Source organism: Danio rerio, chromosome 16 (assembly GCF_052040795.2).
Source record: "Danio rerio strain M-AB ecotype USA chromosome 16, GRCz13ab, whole genome shotgun sequence".
NCBI lineage: Eukaryota > Metazoa > Chordata > Actinopteri > Cypriniformes > Danionidae > Danio > Danio rerio.
Genome location: NC_141036.1, coordinates 13,992,014 through 14,013,716, shown reverse-complemented (window position 1 = coordinate 14,013,716; position 21,703 = coordinate 13,992,014). Strand labels below are relative to the sequence as shown.

Below are 21,703 nucleotides of genomic sequence, written 5' to 3'. Positions count from 1 at the left end.
ATCCCACATGTACTGTATTCATATTCATTTTATTAATTTTGTCCACTTATAGTGTCATATTTACCCCATCGGGCTTAAATTCCCCCTCCGCCCTTCCCTCAACAAAATCCAACTGACGCAGTCAACGTCTTGATTAAATACCATTTATATAATAACAAAACCCAGCTCTGACACCAAAACCGACATTAACAATCGACAAACATTAGTAATCAGTGAGGACGATTTCCAACATTCGCTACACTACAGAGTAGAAATTCAAATAAATAACAGGAATCTTCTCATTTGTTCGCTCGACGTCGATGAGGCGGTTTGCAAAAGAAAAGGACGCGAGCGAGAGACAGAGCTTCCGTCTCTTGCCTCTTGTGTTTCTGCATAGTAAAAGATCTGCACACGGACGTCTAAAAAGGCAATGAACGAGACTCTAAAGTACCATTTCTGTGCATAGTTGTAACAAAAGACAGACGAATCTTTGATCTACTTCAGCAGTGGAGTGCATAGATAGAGATAAAGTGAGAGATGGAGTTCCTGAGAGAGGAGAGAAAGAGAAAAAAAAGAGGAGAGCGACGTCAATCCTTCGTTTTGAGAAAACACTAGGACTTCCCTTTGCATGTGTGTGTGTGGTTGTGGATGTGATCTTGCTGCGCCTCCAGGGTTTCTCTTTCAGTATTTAATCCACACTGACAGAGAAAGAGAGAGAGAGAATGTTCAGTTACATCACTTCCTGGTGTCGTCAGGCTTCAGCCATGTTCCATCTTCGTCCACTTCCTTTTGGACGACGAGGAGCATCTCTGCTACATCCTGAGAGAGCTGTTCAGTAAGAAATGACCTGAAATTGAGGAGGAAAAGTTGTTTTTTATTATCATTTGATAATACATACACCAAAAAATGAAATTAAAGAGGACCTATTGTGCAAAAATGGCTTTTATAAGCAGTTGTGTTGTGACGGAATGTGAATATAGCCAGCCGCTAATAGTAAAATTTTATTAAATAAATAATCGTACATTATGAAAACAGTCTGCGGAAACAGTTTGATTGACATTCTACCATTGTACATGTCATCAGAGGGAGAAAGCCCCGCCCATTAGTGATGATCTTTCCCCCATAGAGTGGAGGAAGTATGATGTCAATTTATTTGCAAAAACCCGAAAGCAAGTTAGCATTATAGGAGTCCCGGTTTTCTTGTCCCAAAGTCAATGGGTTTTTTGAATGGGATTTCAATTAAATCGCTTAAATACAGTTCATGGCTACCACCTATTCACGTTTTATTCTACGACATAAAACACATCAGTTACATCTCACTCTTGAGTTTTATTTTATTTTTATCGGTTACGCTTGTTTAAAAAGACAGTAGCTATCAAGTTGCTAAATGGGACTACAGGCGGTGTCGGAGACATTATACATCATCGAGCTGAATTGGAGTGCGTTTACGAAAACCATCGTTAGCTAACCAAGGTCGCAAGTTCCGCTGTTTATAAACTTAGTTTGTTGATTTGGCATTTCCCAAATCCGTCGTTCCAACGAACATTCACAAACTGCATCGCAAACTTGTACGCTTGCAACTACACCTCTAGAGCTGTGGTTTGATGCATAATTCCTGGCTGTGTTCTATTCCTTGTTACCTCTTATGCTAGAGCTGCACGATTAATCAAAAAAAGATCGTGACGTTGATTCGACCCTCTCGACAATCTTAATCCAGCATTTCTACGATTCTGACAATCATATTTTTTTTTACGTTAAGTAGAGATGCAAAGACTGCCATACAAATCTTCCTGTTCTTTTACATACAATGCTCAGCAACGTGAACATCTCCAAACAGTGTAAAAAGTGTCACATACTGTATTAATAAGGTATAATTCACCCAAAAATGCCATTTCTGTCTTCGTGTATTAATGTATTCGCAGCTGCGAAATCGCCAGTGACGTGAGCGGTTACCTCAGAGTGGGCGGGCGCTCGCCTGTGAATAAGTGAACAGAACCTACATAGGCTGTGAATAACAGGTAATTGAGCTGTAAATAACATTCAGTTTGTTTCACAGAGCGATTGTTTGGGAGTCGCACAAGAAATATGAACCGCACTTAACAGTGAAAATAAAACCGAAAGCGTGCACATCATTTAAATAATCATATCGCATTTTAGATCGCATTAACTGTCATTTTAACGTGATCAAGTGATTTTTCATGTTTTTTCTTCATCTGAACACATTTAACTCTTTCATAACTGCAATATTTACACTCCTTAAAATGTATAGCAGATGTGACTGTATGTGCTGCTTTTCGCTGTACTTCGTGACAAAAAAAAAAAAAGAATATTTAATGTTGTTCTTTGTCTATAATGGAACTTGTAGGCATTTGACAGACTTGTCCCCTTACACCTCATTTTTGTTGTCTTTTACTGAGGGATACACTTATTTATTTGTTGATAATATATAGTGTGGATTATGATGAAATAAAGTGAAAGGGTAAATCTTTGTCATAGACCATATTTCTGAAAAAAAGCTTGAAAAGTTCTCTGCCGCAGGGTGGTGCTGATGTCACAGGCGAGCCCCAACTAATAAAAGTTGTATTTTCATGTGAGGATTATCCGGCTGGACAAAAAGTAATGAACAATGTTTGAACACAGAGCTTATTATTTGCAATCTTCGAAAAGCCAATGGAAAAATCCTATGGGGATTTTATCAAGGGAACCAGGTTTATGCTAGCAGCCGATTTACAAGGTGACGTCATAGTTCCTACACTCTATTGGCATTCGATGTGTTTGAATCTGCCACTATGCTGACACAGGCATCTGTAGCTCCGCCCTCTTTTGAAAAAGAGCAAAATCTCATTTGAATTTAAAGTGACAGTTACCCAATGTCACAATTAGGATCAAAGCCTAAAAGGGGCAGTTTCAAAGAGTAATATAACATTATTTGTGTGGTATTTTTAGCTGAAACTTTACAAACACACACTGGGGACATCAGTGACTTATTTTATAATAAGTCATTATTTTATAATAAGAGGGCATAACCTCTTTAAATGATAAAATATACTCATATTACAAAAAATTCCAACATATACTATGTTCAAATTAATTTTATCCACTTACAGATTCAAATTTACCCTGTTGTGTTTAACTTCATCCCTAGCTTCAAAACAAGATAAATTATGGGTCGGATTTACACACAGTTTTTTTACGTGCTTTTTGTCCTGTCGGTATTTACCAAACATGCGCAATGAAGAATAGTGTGAAAAAGAAATGGACACAGCTTTTTATGCACATATTGACCTTCCTGAACATGCATTTACATGAGTTTCCTGGTCAGATTTTATGGCAGGAGAGTATTTAAATGAAAAGTTTTTGCTCCTTAAACCACATTTATTTGTGTCATTATTTATTGCCTATAAAAATTGTCTTTTACCATTGCTTGTGAAAGGTTTTTGACAATGTCTTGTGGTCACTTAAGGGTGATTTTATAATTGCAGGTAGGCTTTGTGTGCAAAGTCATCTTTTTTTTTTTTTAGCGTTTTATAAACAATTGTTAGATTTTACATTATTTATAAAATGTGTTATTTATTTTCATAGATCACAAGATGTCAATTACCTCTCGTTGATAAGATGATAAGCAACGAAAGGTGTGTGTGTAGACTCAGAGAAAATATTTAATTAAAAAAGACCTTACAAGTAGAGTTATTTTGTAAACTGCCAAAACTGTTAACACAGTTTCAAAATGACACAGATCCCACATTAATCAAATTTTTTTTTTTTTATCCTGGTTTAGTTAGTGCCATGTGCCCAAAGTATTTATGCAAGCTAGTAGACTTTTGGGCTAAAGAATTACAGTTTTGTGTACAGTGTATAAGTGTTTTTTGCTGTAAGTTCTGTTACTGTTACCCATTTAAGGTAACAGTGTTGACATTATGTAACAGATTTGACAGTCATGTATCAGTCAGATTAAGAGAGCTTGTGTTTCTTTCTCATTCTCTGTGTATGTGCGTGTATCCACAAGTGAAATGTCATCATGGTTTGAAGTGTTGAAATGTAAGAAACAGAAAGCAATTTTCTTTAAACAAGGTTTTAACTCATTTCATTCTTCATTGTTACTTCTACACATTACCTAATTTGTCTATAACAGAGCACACAAACAATACTATACAGAAATAATTTGTTCCCTAAAAGCAAAAAAAAAAAAAGTAATTATAACAATCTCTGTTTGGCTAAGCACTGACTTATTCAAAACCATGTAAATCCTTAATAGGATATCCTTTCAGTGAGATTCTGGAGGGAATTGCCGTTTATAAACAGTGCTTTCCCCTAAATATTTGAAATGCCAAATGTACCTGCAATTGTAGAATCATAGTCAATAGTCTATTTTGTGAATATGCTTATTCTTTGACCAATAAATAAATATATAGCCCTAAATAAAATATAACTATACTTTTTCAATGTTTACCATAGCTGCTTTTATTAAATAACTACACCTTTAATGAAGTAGTAGGCTAACTGACATCATGAATAATGGTTATTTTCTTAGCACACCCACGTACAGTTGAAGTCAGAATTATTAGCCCCTCTGAATTATTAGCCGTCCTGTTTATTTTTACCCCAATTTCTGTTTAACAGAGAGATTTTGTTTTCAACACATTTCTAAACATAAGTTTTAATAACTCATCCTAATAGCTGATTTATTTCATCTTTGCCATGATGACAGTTAATAATATTTGACTAGATACTTTCAGACACTTCTATATAGCTTAAAGTGACATTTAAAGGTTTAACTAGGTTAATTAGGTTAACTATACAAGTTAGGGTAATTATGCAATTTATTGTGTAACAATGGTTTGTTCTGTAGACTATCGAATAGCGTAAAGGGGCTAATAATTTTGACCTTAAAATGTTTTTTAAAAAATTAAAAATTGATTTTTTTCTAGCCAAAATAAAACAAATAAGACTTTCTACAGAAGACAAAATATTATCAGACATACTGTGAAAATTTCCTTGCTCAGTAAAACATAATTTGAGAAATATTAAAAAATAATAATAAATTCAAAGGGGGCTAATAATTCTGACTTCAACTAAATATGTTTAGCCCCTTTTATACAGATTAAAGATAAAAGTCATTTCAGACACATCAGCAGTCTTAGATAATATGTCCTCTTTATGAAGGGTAAACGGGGTGCATAAGATCATGTAATCTGTCTGGACTGTATGTCTGCTGTTTCCTGAAGCACCTGCCATTGTACAGTCCTGCTAATGTTCTTATTGAATTATCTGTTCTTTGACATTTCAATTACACATTTGACATATGACAGTACATAGGTATTATGTACTCCATCTTACAGTGGGAAAACAGAGTACAGAAGTGCAGAAAATCATCAGTATGTTCATAGTTTTTCATTTAAAAATAAATTAATAAAATATATTAAAACAATTATATTATTGAAAGTCTCACCTGAGTTCTGTTTCTCCACCTATACAGGCAGGCCCTTTTAATTTGGAGTCTAGGTTATAGAAGTGTCCGTGAACCTCTCGTACCGCCAGCCAGTGTCTCCGTCTCAGTGGGAGAGACACAATTCCCAGTGACACCCTTGACGGGACATTCAAAATGAAGCCCTGAATTTTGTCCAGGCACAAATTCTGTACTGACCTACACATAAATGGAGAAAGTTCAAGAGAAGTTAAAAAAAAGACTTGTTTGATGTTCTTTTTTCCTGGAAATAACAAAAGAAGATATTTTGAAGAATGTTTGCAACCGATAGGCTTCAGGTACTTTTCTACTGAATGGTACGGCATGGTTTGTTTTGGTTATCCTCACTTTTAGGGGCTTTTCCACTGTGTACTGTTTTTAACTGTTTTACTCTTTTAGTACCACTTCGTGTGAGGTTCCAAGTGAGCCACACCATTACTAAAACATGCCATATACAAAGGTTTTCTTACTATGGAGGGGTGAAAATGTCTGTATTACCTATCATTGTGAAGCCCAAAATGCTAACTTGGTAATGTGAAGCACATCTGAACCAATCACATTGTGGCTTTTGGTCTCCAATAGAGGCAGAATTAGCACTAGCTATTATGCTATTCAGGCTAATAATTTCAAGCTTGCCTTCAAAAGGCTTTCCACATCCCCATATTGCAAATGCGCACAAGATATGTCCATGAGAATCGTCACTACCAGCATCACTGGATTTGTTATAAAACAAACAAAAACAAACACTACATTTAAAAAGACAGCAGTTGGTTCACAAAACACAAGACTAACCTGTCTTTATACCCTTACTCACTTTACTTCGGCTAAGTCCCTGCTTTATCAAAAACCACATGGGAAGAACATGCAAACTCCACAGAGAAAGGCAACCCGGTACAGCTGGGATTCAAACCAGTGATCTTCTTGCTGTGAGGTAGGGCTGTGCAATTAATCGAAATCAAATTGCAATTTGAAACGTTGCGATTAGTTAAATCGCAAGAGGCTGCAGTATAAAATATTTATATGTATATATGTAAAGAAGAATAACGAATAACATCTGAGGTGATGTGCTTCGAAACCAGTCCGCTATGCTTCAGAAAATAAACATGCTATGCTTTCTGCGAGCATTGCAGACATGGTATTAGTTGTCGTGAACTATGCCACATTACACTAAAAGAAATGATTGAATCTTGCGTCACATTATCCATTTGCTATTTACAACTCCCCATGACACCCTACGTCAAGGAAATTGCGCCGAAATCGGGCCAAAATCGTGTGATCTAACCGAGGCTTTACAAATAGCCAACTGAGTTAGCACACTTTTGTTCTGCCCAATCAGAATTGGGCAGCTGAACTACGCTCACAAAAAAAAGAAAACAAACAGGAAGTCGCTGACAAGTGGGATTGTGGCATCTGCATTCATGGACGAATTAATATCAAAGAAAAACAGCAGTTGTTTTATGGGAATATTTTGGTTTCAAAGTCACAGACACCGAACAAAAACAGGTCATTTTTAAGAGCTATTGCAGAATTGTTGCCACGGCTTACAGATTATTTGAGCTGAAGCTTGAATTAAATTGAAATCAGCTTGAAGCTTGAATTAAATCGTAAATCAAAAAGCAAAATTTGACAAAAATAAATAAATAAACAAACAAAAAAAAAAAAATCACAATTAGATGTTTTCCCCAAATCCCACAGCCCTACTGTGAGGCTCCTGTTTATCCCACCACAAGAAAAAGATGGCTGAAATGGCAGCATCAGTGTCAGTAGAAGAGGTCCAGATGTTCCTCTCATTGGTAGACGGTAAAGGCAGAGCAATTACAGTAATAATCTTTCCCCCCTCTCACCCCCCACCCACATTAAGTGGTAATAAACTGCAGTGGAAATGAAAACCGAACAATAGTAAACTAAAGTGAGACAACAGTACAGTGCCATAAATGGAAAAGCTAATATTGATTTCCATAGTATTTGTTTACTACTATGAATGTCAATGGCCATCATTTTCTGTCATTCTTCAAAATATCTTCTTTTGGGTTTAGCAAAAATAAATAAATGAAGCGTTTTCACACTCACCTGCGCTTGTCCCACCAGACAGCAGCGAGTCCTCGACTCTGCAAAGCTGCCATGATGACATTGACATCATAGTTTCCCGTGCCCAGCACTGAGCGGTGTGGATTCATTACACACTGCGGGGCAAGTCTGCAAGGAACAAGCACATCTTTGGTTTAGAGTAAAGCTGCACGATATTGGACAAAATCTGATATTGCAATATTTTATTTTTCTGTGATAAATATAGTGATATGAATACAGTTTCACAAAAAGTTTCCTGGGGGGTCTAACAGGATTTAGGTACAGAAATTAAATAATCAAAATGCAAAAAAGCTTTTCTTACTTTGTTTTGTCTCGTTTTTTAGGTAAACATCTAAACATTCTTAGAGCAAGTAACAATATTGTTTTGTTTTTAACTTCAGAACAAATAGGTCTAAATTAAAAGTTTTTCCTTTAAACAGCCAGTGGGGTAAGCAAAATAGTCTCGTTTTTGCTTTGAAAAGTAGATATTCAGACTAGAAACAAGATACAAATTCTAAGTGAGAAAATCTATTTTGTATAAATCATATAGATTCTGTGTTAATACAGTAATTAAATACATTTCTGTATCTCCGGGTCAACTGTAGTTCAGAGTCAACATTGCATATCTTGCGATGTGACTATTGCGAATACGTACATTGCAATAACGATGCTGAAATGATATATATTGTGCAGCCCTAGTTTGGAGAATATAGAACAACAGTGAGAGAAGCAATGACATGAGAATTAAAATGTGTCTTGATCATTCTACATATAACAGCTCTTTGTTTCTAATCCTGCAAGTTTCAACACTTCAAACATCCTACTTATTATTAACCAAACATTCATTAAATCAAGCTGTAATAATGACTCAATTGCCAATAAAGTGACATTATGTCACATTGGTTGATTTGCATATACTCCACCTTCAGAATTCAGGCTCGGCCCACTGGCATGGACTTTTGTAGGATCTTAGTAGATTTAATTTGATTGTTTGAGTTTTACACCATTCTAGCTTCTATGATAATTTTTTATGGTAAGAAAATGTATAGTAGATTAAGGTGTCCCGATACAAAATTTAAACTTCCTATACGATACCGATATTGCAGCCTTTAGTACGAACCAATACCAATATAAATCCGATATCAGCACAAATCATGAATACTTTACTTTTACCTATTTCGTTGAGTGGAATGTATGAACAGCTAGATCAAACTGGGAACAAAAGTCAGCAAATATGGAAATAAAAACCAACTTATTAACTATTGGTTTCATAAATGTGAACCTTAACATAACAATATATTAAAAGAATTAAAGAATAAATATTAAGATCCTGAAAAATATCTTAAATAAACAGAATATTTATTTTTAAAGTGCAAAATACTAATTAAAGGTCACTTCAGTTATTTATTTTTTACCATCAGCAAATGCTAGAAACAGCTGAGAGCAGAAACATAGGAAAAAATATGGTTAACTGACCAGCTGCTAAAGATTGATTGTCTAAAGTGTTAATTTCTCACACACAGCTTTTTGATGCATTTTTTATCCAGTTTTAAGCTGAAAAAATATCTTTCAAACTGGGCAGCAGAAATAAGTTCACTGGAAGCTATTTTTATAAGTTATTGTTAAATTAATGAAAATGTGCAGTATGGTTTGTACAAACATTTACATGATCAGATCTATTCAATCTGTGTTTGTATCATAAGAAGATTGTGGCTGTATCAATGTTCCCAAACTTATTATTTTATAATAATATATATTGCACATATTGGGCCCTATCATATACCCAGCGCAATGCAGCGCGGCGCAAATGTTATTTGCTAGTTTTAGCTTGATGCAAGAGTCGTTTTGCAGTTTTGCACCGCGCTGTTTAAATAGCAAATGTATTTGCGCATATATTTGCGCCCATAGGCGTTCTGGTCTAAAAAGGAAGGCGTTCTGAGGCGCACTGCTGGTGCGTTGCTATTTTGAGAAACTATAATAGATTTTTCATTAGACCAAAACAAACCCGGTCTAAACTCCGGCGCAGAGTTGCGCCTCGCTTACACACTGCTTAATAGCCTACACACAAGATGTAGAGCAATACGCAAATATCTTTACATATGAAAAAATTAAAATATTAAGGATATATAGGATATAAAAAGAATATATATAGGATATAAATATAAAGAATTAAAATATTACAAAACATATTATTTTTTAGCCTAAATAAATTTGAAAAATCACTGCTTTTATGTCTTCTTCATCTCAGGAGGCTTTTTCAGTTCATTCATAACAATTTGCTTTTGTATAATGTTATTATTATTAGCAGTATTATTTATTATATCGATATTTATATTTGTTTTATTAAAAACAAGCTTAGATTTGCCCACCTGTCAGGTTTTAGACCATGATGGGGCACAGCATGTGTATTAGGTTATAACTCAGGTTTTTGAACACACTTCGGTTTTTTTGTTCATTTATTCGTTTGCTGGAAATTAGAACTGAATTTATATATAGTTTTGAAACAAATATTTGCGCTTACAAACAAAATTAATTATTTATAGGCTAATAATGTCTGTGCATAAAGGTTTCCCTATCCACGAGAGCGAAAGTGAAAGTAGATCGATTATCTCTCATTCTTGAGCTGTAGATGCTCTGTTTAGCTGTTTTTTGTTTAAAAAAAAAACTGTTAACTGTTTGCTTGTGAAATGCTCAGCTTTTCCACTTCCACCGTCATGTAAATAGCAAATGCTCTTATGGCGTGACTCAGCTGGCTCTTAAAGGGAATGGGAGATAAGACTCTGATTGGTTTATTCTCAAAATACACCTATAACTCATTAAGAAAATAAACTAAACCCTTTTAGACCATGCGCTACGACCCAAAGTGGATTTTCCCATCCTTAAATTAGCAAATATGGATTCTGACATGCCCTGAATGCGTTTGCGCCCTGCGATTTCAGTTTCGCGCATGGACCGTCAAAATAGAGCCATCATACAAACATCTTTACCGAAGCCTCTCTACTTAAAGGTTGATCTCGCGAGTCCATCATGTTTGTAGTTTGTTTACACTTTTTACCTGCGTTTGTAGTTCTCATTGAATTCACGTCCAACTAACTATGTACTGTGGGCAATATTAGCGGTTAGAGTATGGATGGTTCTACACCTAAAATTTTGACCGGAAATAGTAAACCATCCGGGAAGCCTTTGACATCCTCTTTTCAACATACTACGATTTGGGTCATACTATTTCTATTTTCAAATACTATTTAGAACGAATATTATGCTGATTGGGATGCAGCAATGCTTTTTGCACTGGTTGCCTGTGCACTATCATGCCACTTTTTAAATTCTTCTCTTTCTCTTTAAATCACTAAATGGTTTGACACCTTCATATCTGTCAGACCTGTTGACTGAACATCAGCCTGGTCGATCTCTTCAGTCATCAAACCAGAGACTATTATACATTCCTAATGCCTAGTTCAGACTGCGTGATTTTAGCCCCGATTTTGGCTCGCCGACAGGTTTTGAGAAATCGCCGACAAATGCCTGAAATCACAGGCAAATCGCTGCTCGTGCACATGAGTGACAATCACACAGTATGAACGATCAAAGATGCGATCTGAGAGAATCGCCGATGAGTCGCCGATGCCTGTGAGATATTTGGCATGCTAAATATCTGGAGCTGTCGGCGATTCAAATCATGCCGTGTGAATTGAGTTTTGACTGAAAGTAACATCAGCGATCGCCTACAGCCAATGAGAGAGCAGCTTTCACTTGCGTGTGCGTGTGTGTATACCTGCTGCAGGCCAGGGGGAGGCTGAGGGAGAAGTTAAAAGCGCTCTTTTTCTGTTTATTTGGACCCACGAAATGGAGGGAAAACTAGTGGAGGTTTGACAAGACTCAGGAGCAGGACCGTGTCTGTTTGACATTTCATACAGAAAGAAATTAGTTTATTATCAACGTTAAGGAGAAATGGCTAATTCCCTTTAAACCCAGGTGAGCAAATATGTACATTTTCTACCCCATTAAAGGCTTCTTTCTCATTATGTAGTTAATAAAAAAAGATATACTACGTGTTTTTGGCTGTGAGACGTAGTTTGGACGAAGTTGTCGGCGATTCTCCCTATAGTAAAGTCGTGCAATGTGAATGTCCATGTCGCCGAACCATCTTGCAGTGTAAACAAAGCAGCGACGAAACGCAAGCCCAGATAGTCTACTTTGAAAATCATGCAGTCTGAACTCGGCATAAGTCAAGGCTGAAATTCAGGGATGACAGTGCTTTTGCTGTAGCTGGTCCTAGATAGTGGAATGCTCTGCCCCTGTATTTTATTTATATCACATCTGTCTGTTTTTAAATCTAGGTTGAAAACTTGCCTTTTTGATTTGGCATTTTATCAGTGAGAATTGTTTGTTTTAGCTCTAATTTTATATCTTTCTCTTTGTGATTTGTATTGTATGAATGGTATGAATGGTACGAATTTCCATTTAGTAAAAAAAAATGGTGTTACATTTAGAAAGACACTAAACTCACAATACTACACAATATGATTGAGTGTTTAAATCCATAGTGTGTAGTATGTCATTTGGGACGCATAAAGCCATCAGCTGTACTGGATCTGAGAGCCACTGCATTCAAATATGCAAGTTAATAATTTAACAATGCTTTGTCTTTGAATGACATTTTTTATATGTATGCTGTCTTTCACTTGCTATCATGTGCAATAGCGAGGGGATGTTGGTATTGTTTCCTATGCAATGATGTGAGCCGATCCAAACAGTGTCCATTACCTGAGAGGCTTTTAAAGACCCCACAGCCTCATAGAATTGTAAAATGCCTAGTGTCCACTGAGGGGTGGGGTTCAGTACAGTAGTTTGATTGAGTATGGATCACCCTGATCAGGCTTGTGTTTCCATTGCCAATAGAACCGTAACATGGTGGCGTCGTGTACAACAGAACAAACAGAAAGCCATTGGTTCTGTTCTGTTCACATATCATGCTTATCGTTCGTTACGTGGAACAAGTTTTTTCCTTTACAGCAGGGGGCACCAATCTTGGTCCTGGAGGGCCAGTGTCCCTGCAGGATTTAGCTCCAACTTGCCTCAACACACCTGCCTGGATGTTTCAAGTATACCAAGTAAGACCTTGATTAGCTTGTTCAGGTGTGTTTGATTAAGGTTGGAGCTAAAATTTCCAGGACACCGGCCCTCCAGGAACAAGTTTGGTAACCACTGCTTTACAGTATAGGGTATATGCAGAAGTATGCAGAAGGACTTTTAGTTTTTCAGTAATCTAGGTCAAATGCTTCCAGTGAACTGTATGCCGTTATAAAATCGCTGTGTTTAATGTCTGTTTTCTTTAAAATCTATGATCTTCACTGTCTGATTGACATAGGGTATAAAGTGGGTCTCACAATGTACAAGAAACACTGCATTAAATTAAAATGTCTTTAAAATATGCAAATGTATTTTAACCCAGTATTTTCAATAGATTTGCCTGCTGATCCTAAACGACTTATGCTTGAACAAATAAATAACGCTTAAGTCTATTTAACTGATTTTATTTTAATTTTAATATTTAAATCAGATAAAATTGAAAACAAGTCACATTAACCGTTCACCAGAAGTTCATCAGTATGGGAAGAAACACTAGCTGTGAATATTCACTTGAAGGAAATCACGTTCTTTTTTATAAATCTCACTTTCACTTCCACCGAATTGACTGTATCACTGTCTCTCCACTCCACCAATAGCTGGTGTGTGGTGAGCGCACTGGCGTCGTTGTCCTTTGGCAGCCGTCGCATGATCCAAGTTACATTACATTACATTACATTACTTTGATTATATACAGCTACTCAGCTAACAAGAAAACATATATTATTTCCTAGTTCCTCTGAAAGGCCTGCCCTCAAGTGACTCTGATTGGTCATGTGTCATAATGTGCTGTGATTCGCGGATCGGCTCCACGCCACGCCAGTAGAAGCACGCGCTTTTTGGTAAACAGTCAGTCAATCTCATGCCCGCTCTCTAAAATAAAATCTGACTAGTGTCTGTAACGAGTGAAAATGGGGTGCGGCTCCTTTAAGAGAGTTTGCCATTGTGTGCGTGTCTATATGTGTGTGTGTGTGTGTGTGTGTGTGTCTTTATTTGTGTGTGTGTGTGTGTGTGTGTGTGTGTATGTGAACTGCCTGTAGACGCGTGTAACACGAAAAGCGCAAGTGCACGGGATCAATGTTTATTTTTATTTTTCTCTGATGCTCGGATTAAGTTATTTTCTGTAATATACAGGGACACCGCTGATAGAAGAATAAAACACATGATGTGGGATGCAACCTGTGTGATCCGTGATTGATTTCTGCTGCTACATGAGTTAGGTGAGCTCTCCTGTATTTTTTTAACTCAACGTGTTACACGACGACTTTCACATATATTCAGAATATGCCTGTGTAAGTAATATGAATCGTTCACATATCTTTTGCGACTTCATAATCTGAGATGTAAAACGCAGGAAAACTTGCCTATAGAGAGTTACTGCACATGCTGGTGAAGAGTGAAAAGTGAGTGTAAGTGTGTGTGTGTACAGCATTTTGACTGATAAATATGTATTTGTAGCTAAATCCTTAGCGGTGCCAAACAGCATTTTCTATTGTTCACATCTTTGCTACAGCATACCATTAAGGCTAGACACTGTGCATGTCATGATCAATTTTAACAAATAAAAAACACTTACAGGTTGTGGCTCAGAGTTCACAGCTTCTGCTTGTTGGAGCTGCTCCTTCTTTGAGGAGATTTTAACGGAATTCAGCACTGAACTGGGAGAGATTCAGGTGGTGTTTTGTCAAATCATGCTTACTATGTATTTTATAATTCTATGGAACATAATTAATATTGAACTGTAAGCACTTCTGTCTTTGTGTCGTGTCCTGTAAAGCTCAAATACAGAAACAGAAGGAGCTCTGTGGAAATAGCAGGACGGCATTTTCTCCCTCTGCTTTAACAATACATCACCTCTGGCCACAGCCATTAGCAGTGTGTGTGCGCAGTAAAAGTACGTTTGTGATCTCACAAGGCCCGGAAGTATTTTTTTGTAGTCCCCAAAGTTTGTTAATTGTAGGCTTTGCTAACTTTGTAAAAACCAAGGTCTCCCTTTGCATTAAACTTTGAGCGTTTTACATTCAGAGATGTTGTTTATGTTTACACATCTATTATGGCTGGGCGATTTTTCCGATTTTTTCGATCAATTCGAATTTACATTTTAAGACGATTTAATTTTGAATCAAATCGAGAAATCGCGATTTTTAAAAAATATATATATTTAATACATTATAATGGCACCAATGCACTTTGGTTCACTCTCTGTAAGAAGCAGGAAGCACACGAGAAGCGCCTCTCGGCGACGTGCCACGCAGCACCATGCAGCGCCATGGATTTTAGAATTCTAAACAGGTTCTATACACACACCGGCGCCGCCCAGCCACGATTCAGGACGCAGGTCATATTTCAGCCGTGCCACAGAAAGCCATCTGATTAGTTTCATTTTAAATATCATGCAATGTGCGCGTTTGGTGTGTGATAAAACTGTCTGTGATAAAACTGTCATGTGCGCGCCGTGTCGTGGCACTTCTGGTGTGCGACATGTTTGACTGCCTGTTAAAGCGTGAAGTCATGTAGGATTTTACTTGTTGAGTCACGTCTGTGTGGATTGTCAAGACATATTCCCTCATCAAGTCGATAAACTCGATCTCAACATGTATGAAGGATGTAAAAGCCTGCCATGTGAAAAACCACGCCGATCTTTTGGTTTGAACACGAGCAGAGGTGAGGGCCAGTAGCAGTGAAAATGAAAGTACCCGCCCCCATGACATCATTTAGCGGACCTAGTTGAAACCAGACACATCAGGCAGCATAATACAGAGAGTTGAGTGAAGCGCATCAAATGATCGGTATTTAAAAGGGGGCAAAGAAAAATAGATTTTATATATATATATTTATATATATATATATATATATATATATATATATATATATATATATATATATATATATATATATATATATAAATATAATTTTATATTAGACACACATCTGGTGCTTGTATTTGCTCCTGCTATACGTCCACAACTTCACACATTGGGTTAAATTAGGCTTTACAGTTTCCATGTTCGGTCCTTTTCTTCCACTGTATCTTTTTAAGAAAAAGGCAGCAGCATTACAACCTGTCATTCAATCAGAAGACAAAGTCAAAGCCGAGCTGACAGCCAATCTTTCCTAGACTCAGCAAAACTTGCAAAAAATACCTCTGTATTCCTGCAAGTGCAATATTTGCACAAAGATTTCTTATTCAAATCTTCAGCAACGCTATTTAACTCATGAATTTGTTTTACATTTATTTACACCTTGACCAATTTTTGTATGGCATGGCTATTAAAAATATAATGTTCATTAACCAGATGGTTTTTCAAGTTACTTTTAAAGAGAATGTAACTTCAGCCATGTTGTTATAATGTTTTGAGAAGACTAGTTACACAATAAAAAAAAATAAAATCGAAATCGAAAATCGGTCAAACTTTATAAAAAAACCTAGATTTTTTTTTGCCAAATCGCCCAGCTCAAACATCTGTTACACATCAACTAAAGTTTAAAATATGATATTGTAGTGGACCACCCTTTTAAGGTGTTGTGCTTTGACTGTGTATTTTCCTGTGCTATAGTAGATTGTCGCCATAGATGTTTACATGTCGCCTACCGACATTAGATGTTGTGTCAATAGAGCCGTCATTTTAGTACAGGGTAGTGCTCCTTTGAAATGAATGCAGCGCCAAGGTGCAATGGAGGACTGGCCATCCAGAGCCGGAGATATATACACATATATACATACAGTATATCTATGATCGGGAGTCTTTGGTCAGTTTGTTTTGTTTGTTTGCTCGTTACTACACCCGTACACAGCGATAAAGTCCAACATCTTCCCATTGGCTTTAGTCCTGACTAGTGCGGTTGAATGACATTTGTCCTAGGAGCACTGTACAAATGTGGCGACGCTATTGACGCATGCTCAGGGTCCATATGTCATATCTAGTGTATATATCCATGGATTGTCGCGTTCTGTTGCGAGTCTAGCTCCTCCTTTTAGTACCGTACTCTTGTGCTAGATAACCTAACAAAAGGGCCCCAACAAAGTGATGTGGTACAGTTCGCTATTTTGATACTTCAATCAGTGGAAATGGAAATAAATGTGTAACATACTGTACTAAACCATACTGCTCAGTGGAAAGGAGCCCAAAGGGTCTATCATATATCTACCATAAAATTTTGACAAAATCAGTAGTCAGTAGAGTTCAGATGCAAAACCACAAAACGCCACTTTTGCCAAAAATGAGAATGACATTGAGTGAATGCTTTAGGCATGCACTACACCATCAACAAACAGATTTGCTTCCAATCATCAAATCATAACAGTTTGTTGGTAAAAGCCGCTAAACGCCAATTGCCTTTACAGCAAAAGCCGCTATATACCAAGAACCAATCAGAAGGCGCAAATCGAATCATTTGTTTTTAAGTAATGGCTCGTTGATACGCCGGCTTTTATGAGGAGAGCGTTTTATTCCGCTTTCGATTTTGATTTTAAAAGACGGAGTTTGATGAACTGGATGAGGCTGTCCTGACTGTCAATGAATGGCAAATGAAAATGTCCCTTACCTCAAAACTCAAAAAAATGATGTACAGTCGGAAGAATAGCATGCATTCATAACGTGTTTTTGCACAGCAACGCTACTTTAAATAAGTCAGATTTACTATACGTTACCATTCTTTTATCCCACATGCATGCTATGAAGATAAACAAGAGACCAAGACCCCAAGAATGGTGAGAATGAATTAATGACAGTTTCTAAAATAGTTTGAGAGACGTCCCCTTTTTGCCTAGTAGACCTACCTTGTGTTTTAGCTGCTAATGTAAGCTATTTTTTTTAAATATATAACATTTTATATTACCTTTATGTCTGATCAGCGTTTTATATTAACGGACAATGCACAGATATTGATGTTTCATAATGTTTTTACACTACATTATTTCAACCTAACAAGCTTATTTTCCAATGTTTACATTGCTCTATCTACATTAAATCTAAATCCCAAATATCAGAAATGACAACAGATTGTTATGATTTAATTAATGTCAGTGTTAATGTTACTGATTAATGCTCTTACTTGACAGATTTCATTCATTCATTCATTTTCCTTTTGCTCTGTCCCTGGTTTATCAGGGGTTTCCACAGCGCAATGAACCGCAACTTACTTGACAGATTTATATATTTTAATTCTATGTGTTTTATGTTTGGTAAAATTATTTCTAATTGCATTTTTAGTGATTTTCAACTACCTTCACTGTGTTGTCTCAATCGGTGGATTTAGGGTATTTTGCTAAAAAAAACACTGGTGGATTTAGCTAGTTTTGATGCAAAAGAAAATTGACCTTGCTAAAAAAAACAAATTTTGAAATGTGTAAAGTGACATTTTGGAAAAAAAAGATATTGCATTTACTAGCTAATAACCCTATCGTTATCAATAAATGAAACTTCTGAACCCAATCAGAAGCCGGGTGGAAAATGTTCATTTACAAAAAAAAAAAAGAGGTCTGATGGATTTAGAGCAGGGATCAGCAAACTTGTTCCTGGAGGGCCGGTGTCCTGCAGATTTTACCTCCAACCCTAATCAAACACACCTTAACAAGCTAATCAAGGTCTTACTAGGTATACTTGAAACACCCAGGCAGGTGTGTTGAGGCAAGTTGGAGTTAAACCCTGCAGGCCACCGGACCTCCAGGAACGAGATTGGTGACCCCTTATTTAGAGGGTTTTGCATCTGAACTCTTCAATTGTTTACACATAATTTTGCGTGGTGTGTGTAAACATGATATTAACAGTAGAAGTGACCTTCAATTTAAATGTTACAATGATTTTACAAAATCCATGCCATGACCTCTTTCAGTTAAGTTACTGTAGTCGTGTGCACGCGCGCGCGCTCACCGCTTGCAGATGTCATCGGCGGTCTCTTTAGTGAAAACTCTCTCCTGAAGCACGTTGTTCAAGGCATGGATGGCGCACAGCTCCAGTCTCTGCTTCTCATGAAACACCTCGCCCTCGCTCATGCTCACCCTGCCATCACAAACACATTCAGACCGTCCATTAACATGTAATTACGGCCAAAAACACGTTATGTACTCGCGTTCCCGTAAGCTGACAGCACATGACTGGATACATCATCATCATCATCGTAAACATCATCATCTCACCTTCTGGAAGACTGAATCCGCAGTGCAACGATTTATTCACTGATGCTCCTGACACGTACCGCGAAACTGATCTTTACTGGTCCATTAAACATACAATATTAAGCTGTTATTAACGAAATCTGTTGCGGTCTGTGAAAGGGGAACGCCGCCTGTTTCTTGTCCGTGAGGATCAGCCGGAAGTTGTGTTGTTGTCGCGTTGAGGGAACGCCCCGTGCGATCATGCTGCAGTTCACACGGCCGCTCCATAGGGGGACCCTCATTTTACAAAAAAATATAATAAAGAATAATAAACGAATAAATAAAATATAAAATTACATAAAAAATGATCTTGTGTGAAAGTGGAAGCTGCTAAGGATTGGAACTCCATCCCACCAACAATTAGAAGATCACTCACTTTCCGTTCTTTTCAATCTCATGTTAAAAATTGGTTATTGGCAAATCAGCATTGTCAGCATTAGTACTGTATTCTTGACACATTTGTACTGTTGTCTTTGGCTTTTTGTCCTCCTCTGCTGCCATCAGTCTGTTCTTGTCTTTTTTACTTTAACTGTATTTTATATATGAAAGTTTATTTCATGTTTAATGCTGTGCTTCTATTTTGGGTGTGACTCTTTAACATTTCGTAAGGGGTCTACACATTCTTGGCTAATTCTGGCACATTTTACAGTAATGTTTATTAATGTGCATTGACCCTGTAAACAAATAAACTAAACTAAACGAAACTAAACGAAACTTAACTAAATAATCAAATTGCAATGGAGGATACAAATATATAAAAGTCATCCAGGGATCAAAATAAAAACTCTCAAACCCTTTTTTTCAGTTTTAGACATTACTGTAAACTGTGTGCTAATAAACTGTATAAATGTCAAAAACATTAATGTTTTATTAATATTATTATTAGTTGTAGTAGCCACTGCTACTACTACTACTACTACTACTAATAATAATAATAATAATAATAGATTAATATTATATATGTTGGAGCTTTAAAAAATTTTTTTATGTATATATCTTTGCATATTTTATTCCATATTACAGTGAACAAAACATTTTTAAATAATTGTACAAATGCTATTGAAAACTATTATTATTATTATTATTATTATTATTATTATTATTATTATTATTATTATTAATAGAAAATAAATTACATTTTACATATTGATCATCATGCTTTTTATATTTCAATTTTAATAAGAAATACCAAAAAAACAGAACACAATAATGAGAACAAAAACAACAAAAACAACAATCACAAAAACATATTAACAGATTGGTGTAGTTGTTTTTAAGCAGATTTTGTTATTATTATTATTATTATTATTATTATTATTATTATTATTAATTCAATCATTCATTTTCTTTTTGGCTTAGCCCCTTTATTAATCAGGGGTCTCCACATCGGAATTAACCACTAACTTATCCAGCATATGTTTTACGCAGCAGATTGTTGTTGTTATTGTTTTTGTTATACTGATGATGATGATGATGATGATGATGATGATGATGGTGATTATTATTAATATTATTGCATAAATAGACTATTATTACTAGATCAGAAAAGAGGCATGTTTTTTAATATATAATTTCACTCATTTTCTTTCTATTTGTATTACTTTGTGTATTGTTAGACATATGTTGTCCAATATAAACTTATTATATTGTGGACACATGCTTTTTAACTGCTAAAAACAGAACATATAGAAGACTAAAAAAACAGAGCAGCAATAATCTCAGAACAATGTGTAGCCTTAGTGTTCTCCCCAAAGTTAGACAGACAGATAAACTCTTTCCAACACGTGAGATTGTGGAAGAATGCTGCTTTATTCCATGCCACATTGAGTATGTTGAAACTGAGTGAAACTATGTAAAAGATGTACATAAATAGTTATATATGCATACCAATAATATCTGAGATAGAATATAAACACAAACAGATGATAAACTTACAGACAATGCATCTACAGATGACCACAGGATGAGTGGATTGTAAGATGTTCTTTTTTTAAAAAAGGCAAATAACTGATTCTGTCAGAATGCTTCTATGGCAACAACAATTTTAAAGAAGCTAAATGATTAGGCATTAACTAATGGATTCTAAATACTGATATTTAGTAAATGATCCAGCATACTTAGCCTTTGAATGCTCTCTGGCGGCCGTCTTGAAATACTGCAACATTATTATTGTTTGAGTTTTTTTTCCAATTATATCCAGCTGCATTTCAACAATTCATTTCTTTCATTTCATGGCAAGGCATTTCCGTTTTCCTTATAACAACAAAATTAATTTATTAATGAATAAAATCCAAAGCTTTTTAATAGGCTCACCGAACCCCACCCCTAACCCTACCATCACAGTGACGTCACTCGTTACATTTAAGTGGAGTGTCTGACACTGCATCGCTGAGGGATGCAATCTCAGCTTCCATCATAAAGGCTGCATCCATATACTATTGGCTGTTTTACATTCAACCCAACTCAACTCACTTTATTGTCACAACAGCATTTACGGATGAGCGATGCGTGAAAGGATTTTACATGGTCCATACATTGCAGCTTACATATAAACAGTAATTCAGAGACATTTGACATAAAGGAATGCTACTATACACTCTTTAAACGTATATAGCCTGCAAAATACAGCACTGGCAACAGAACCAGTAACAATATTTATGACAACATAAATGTCAGGGGAAATGTCTTCATTACAGTAGTAAGTATATGTTCATCTCAAAAACCTAAAGTTTTGTGTGTATACACACAGAGAAAGAGAGAAATTTGTAAACAGAATTGAGCCCATTAAACTGATTTTTTACTTATGTAAACGTGTAAATACATATTTGTTGAGTGTTTCATATTTCATATTTGAAATGGAGTCATATTTTCTCTGTCTTTCAGCCAAATTAATCAATAAATAATAT

The 21,703-nt window shown here is 36.1% G+C and overlaps 1 protein-coding gene across 3 annotated transcripts; it reads right to left on the bottom strand.

Moving 5' to 3' along the window:
* Positions 1-10: 10 nt before the first annotated feature.
* On the bottom strand, positions 11-21,086 carry josd2 (Josephin domain containing 2; the record flags this gene model as incomplete). Of its 3 annotated transcripts, NM_200151.3 has the most annotated exon segments (7): positions 11-826; positions 5,429-5,623; positions 7,514-7,639; positions 18,514-18,642; positions 18,780-19,034; positions 20,733-20,824; positions 20,915-21,086. In NM_200151.3, coding segments are annotated over 4 exon segments (555 nt in total). In that variant the 3' UTR covers positions 11-714.
* Between the last annotated feature and the right edge of the window lie 617 nt (positions 21,087-21,703).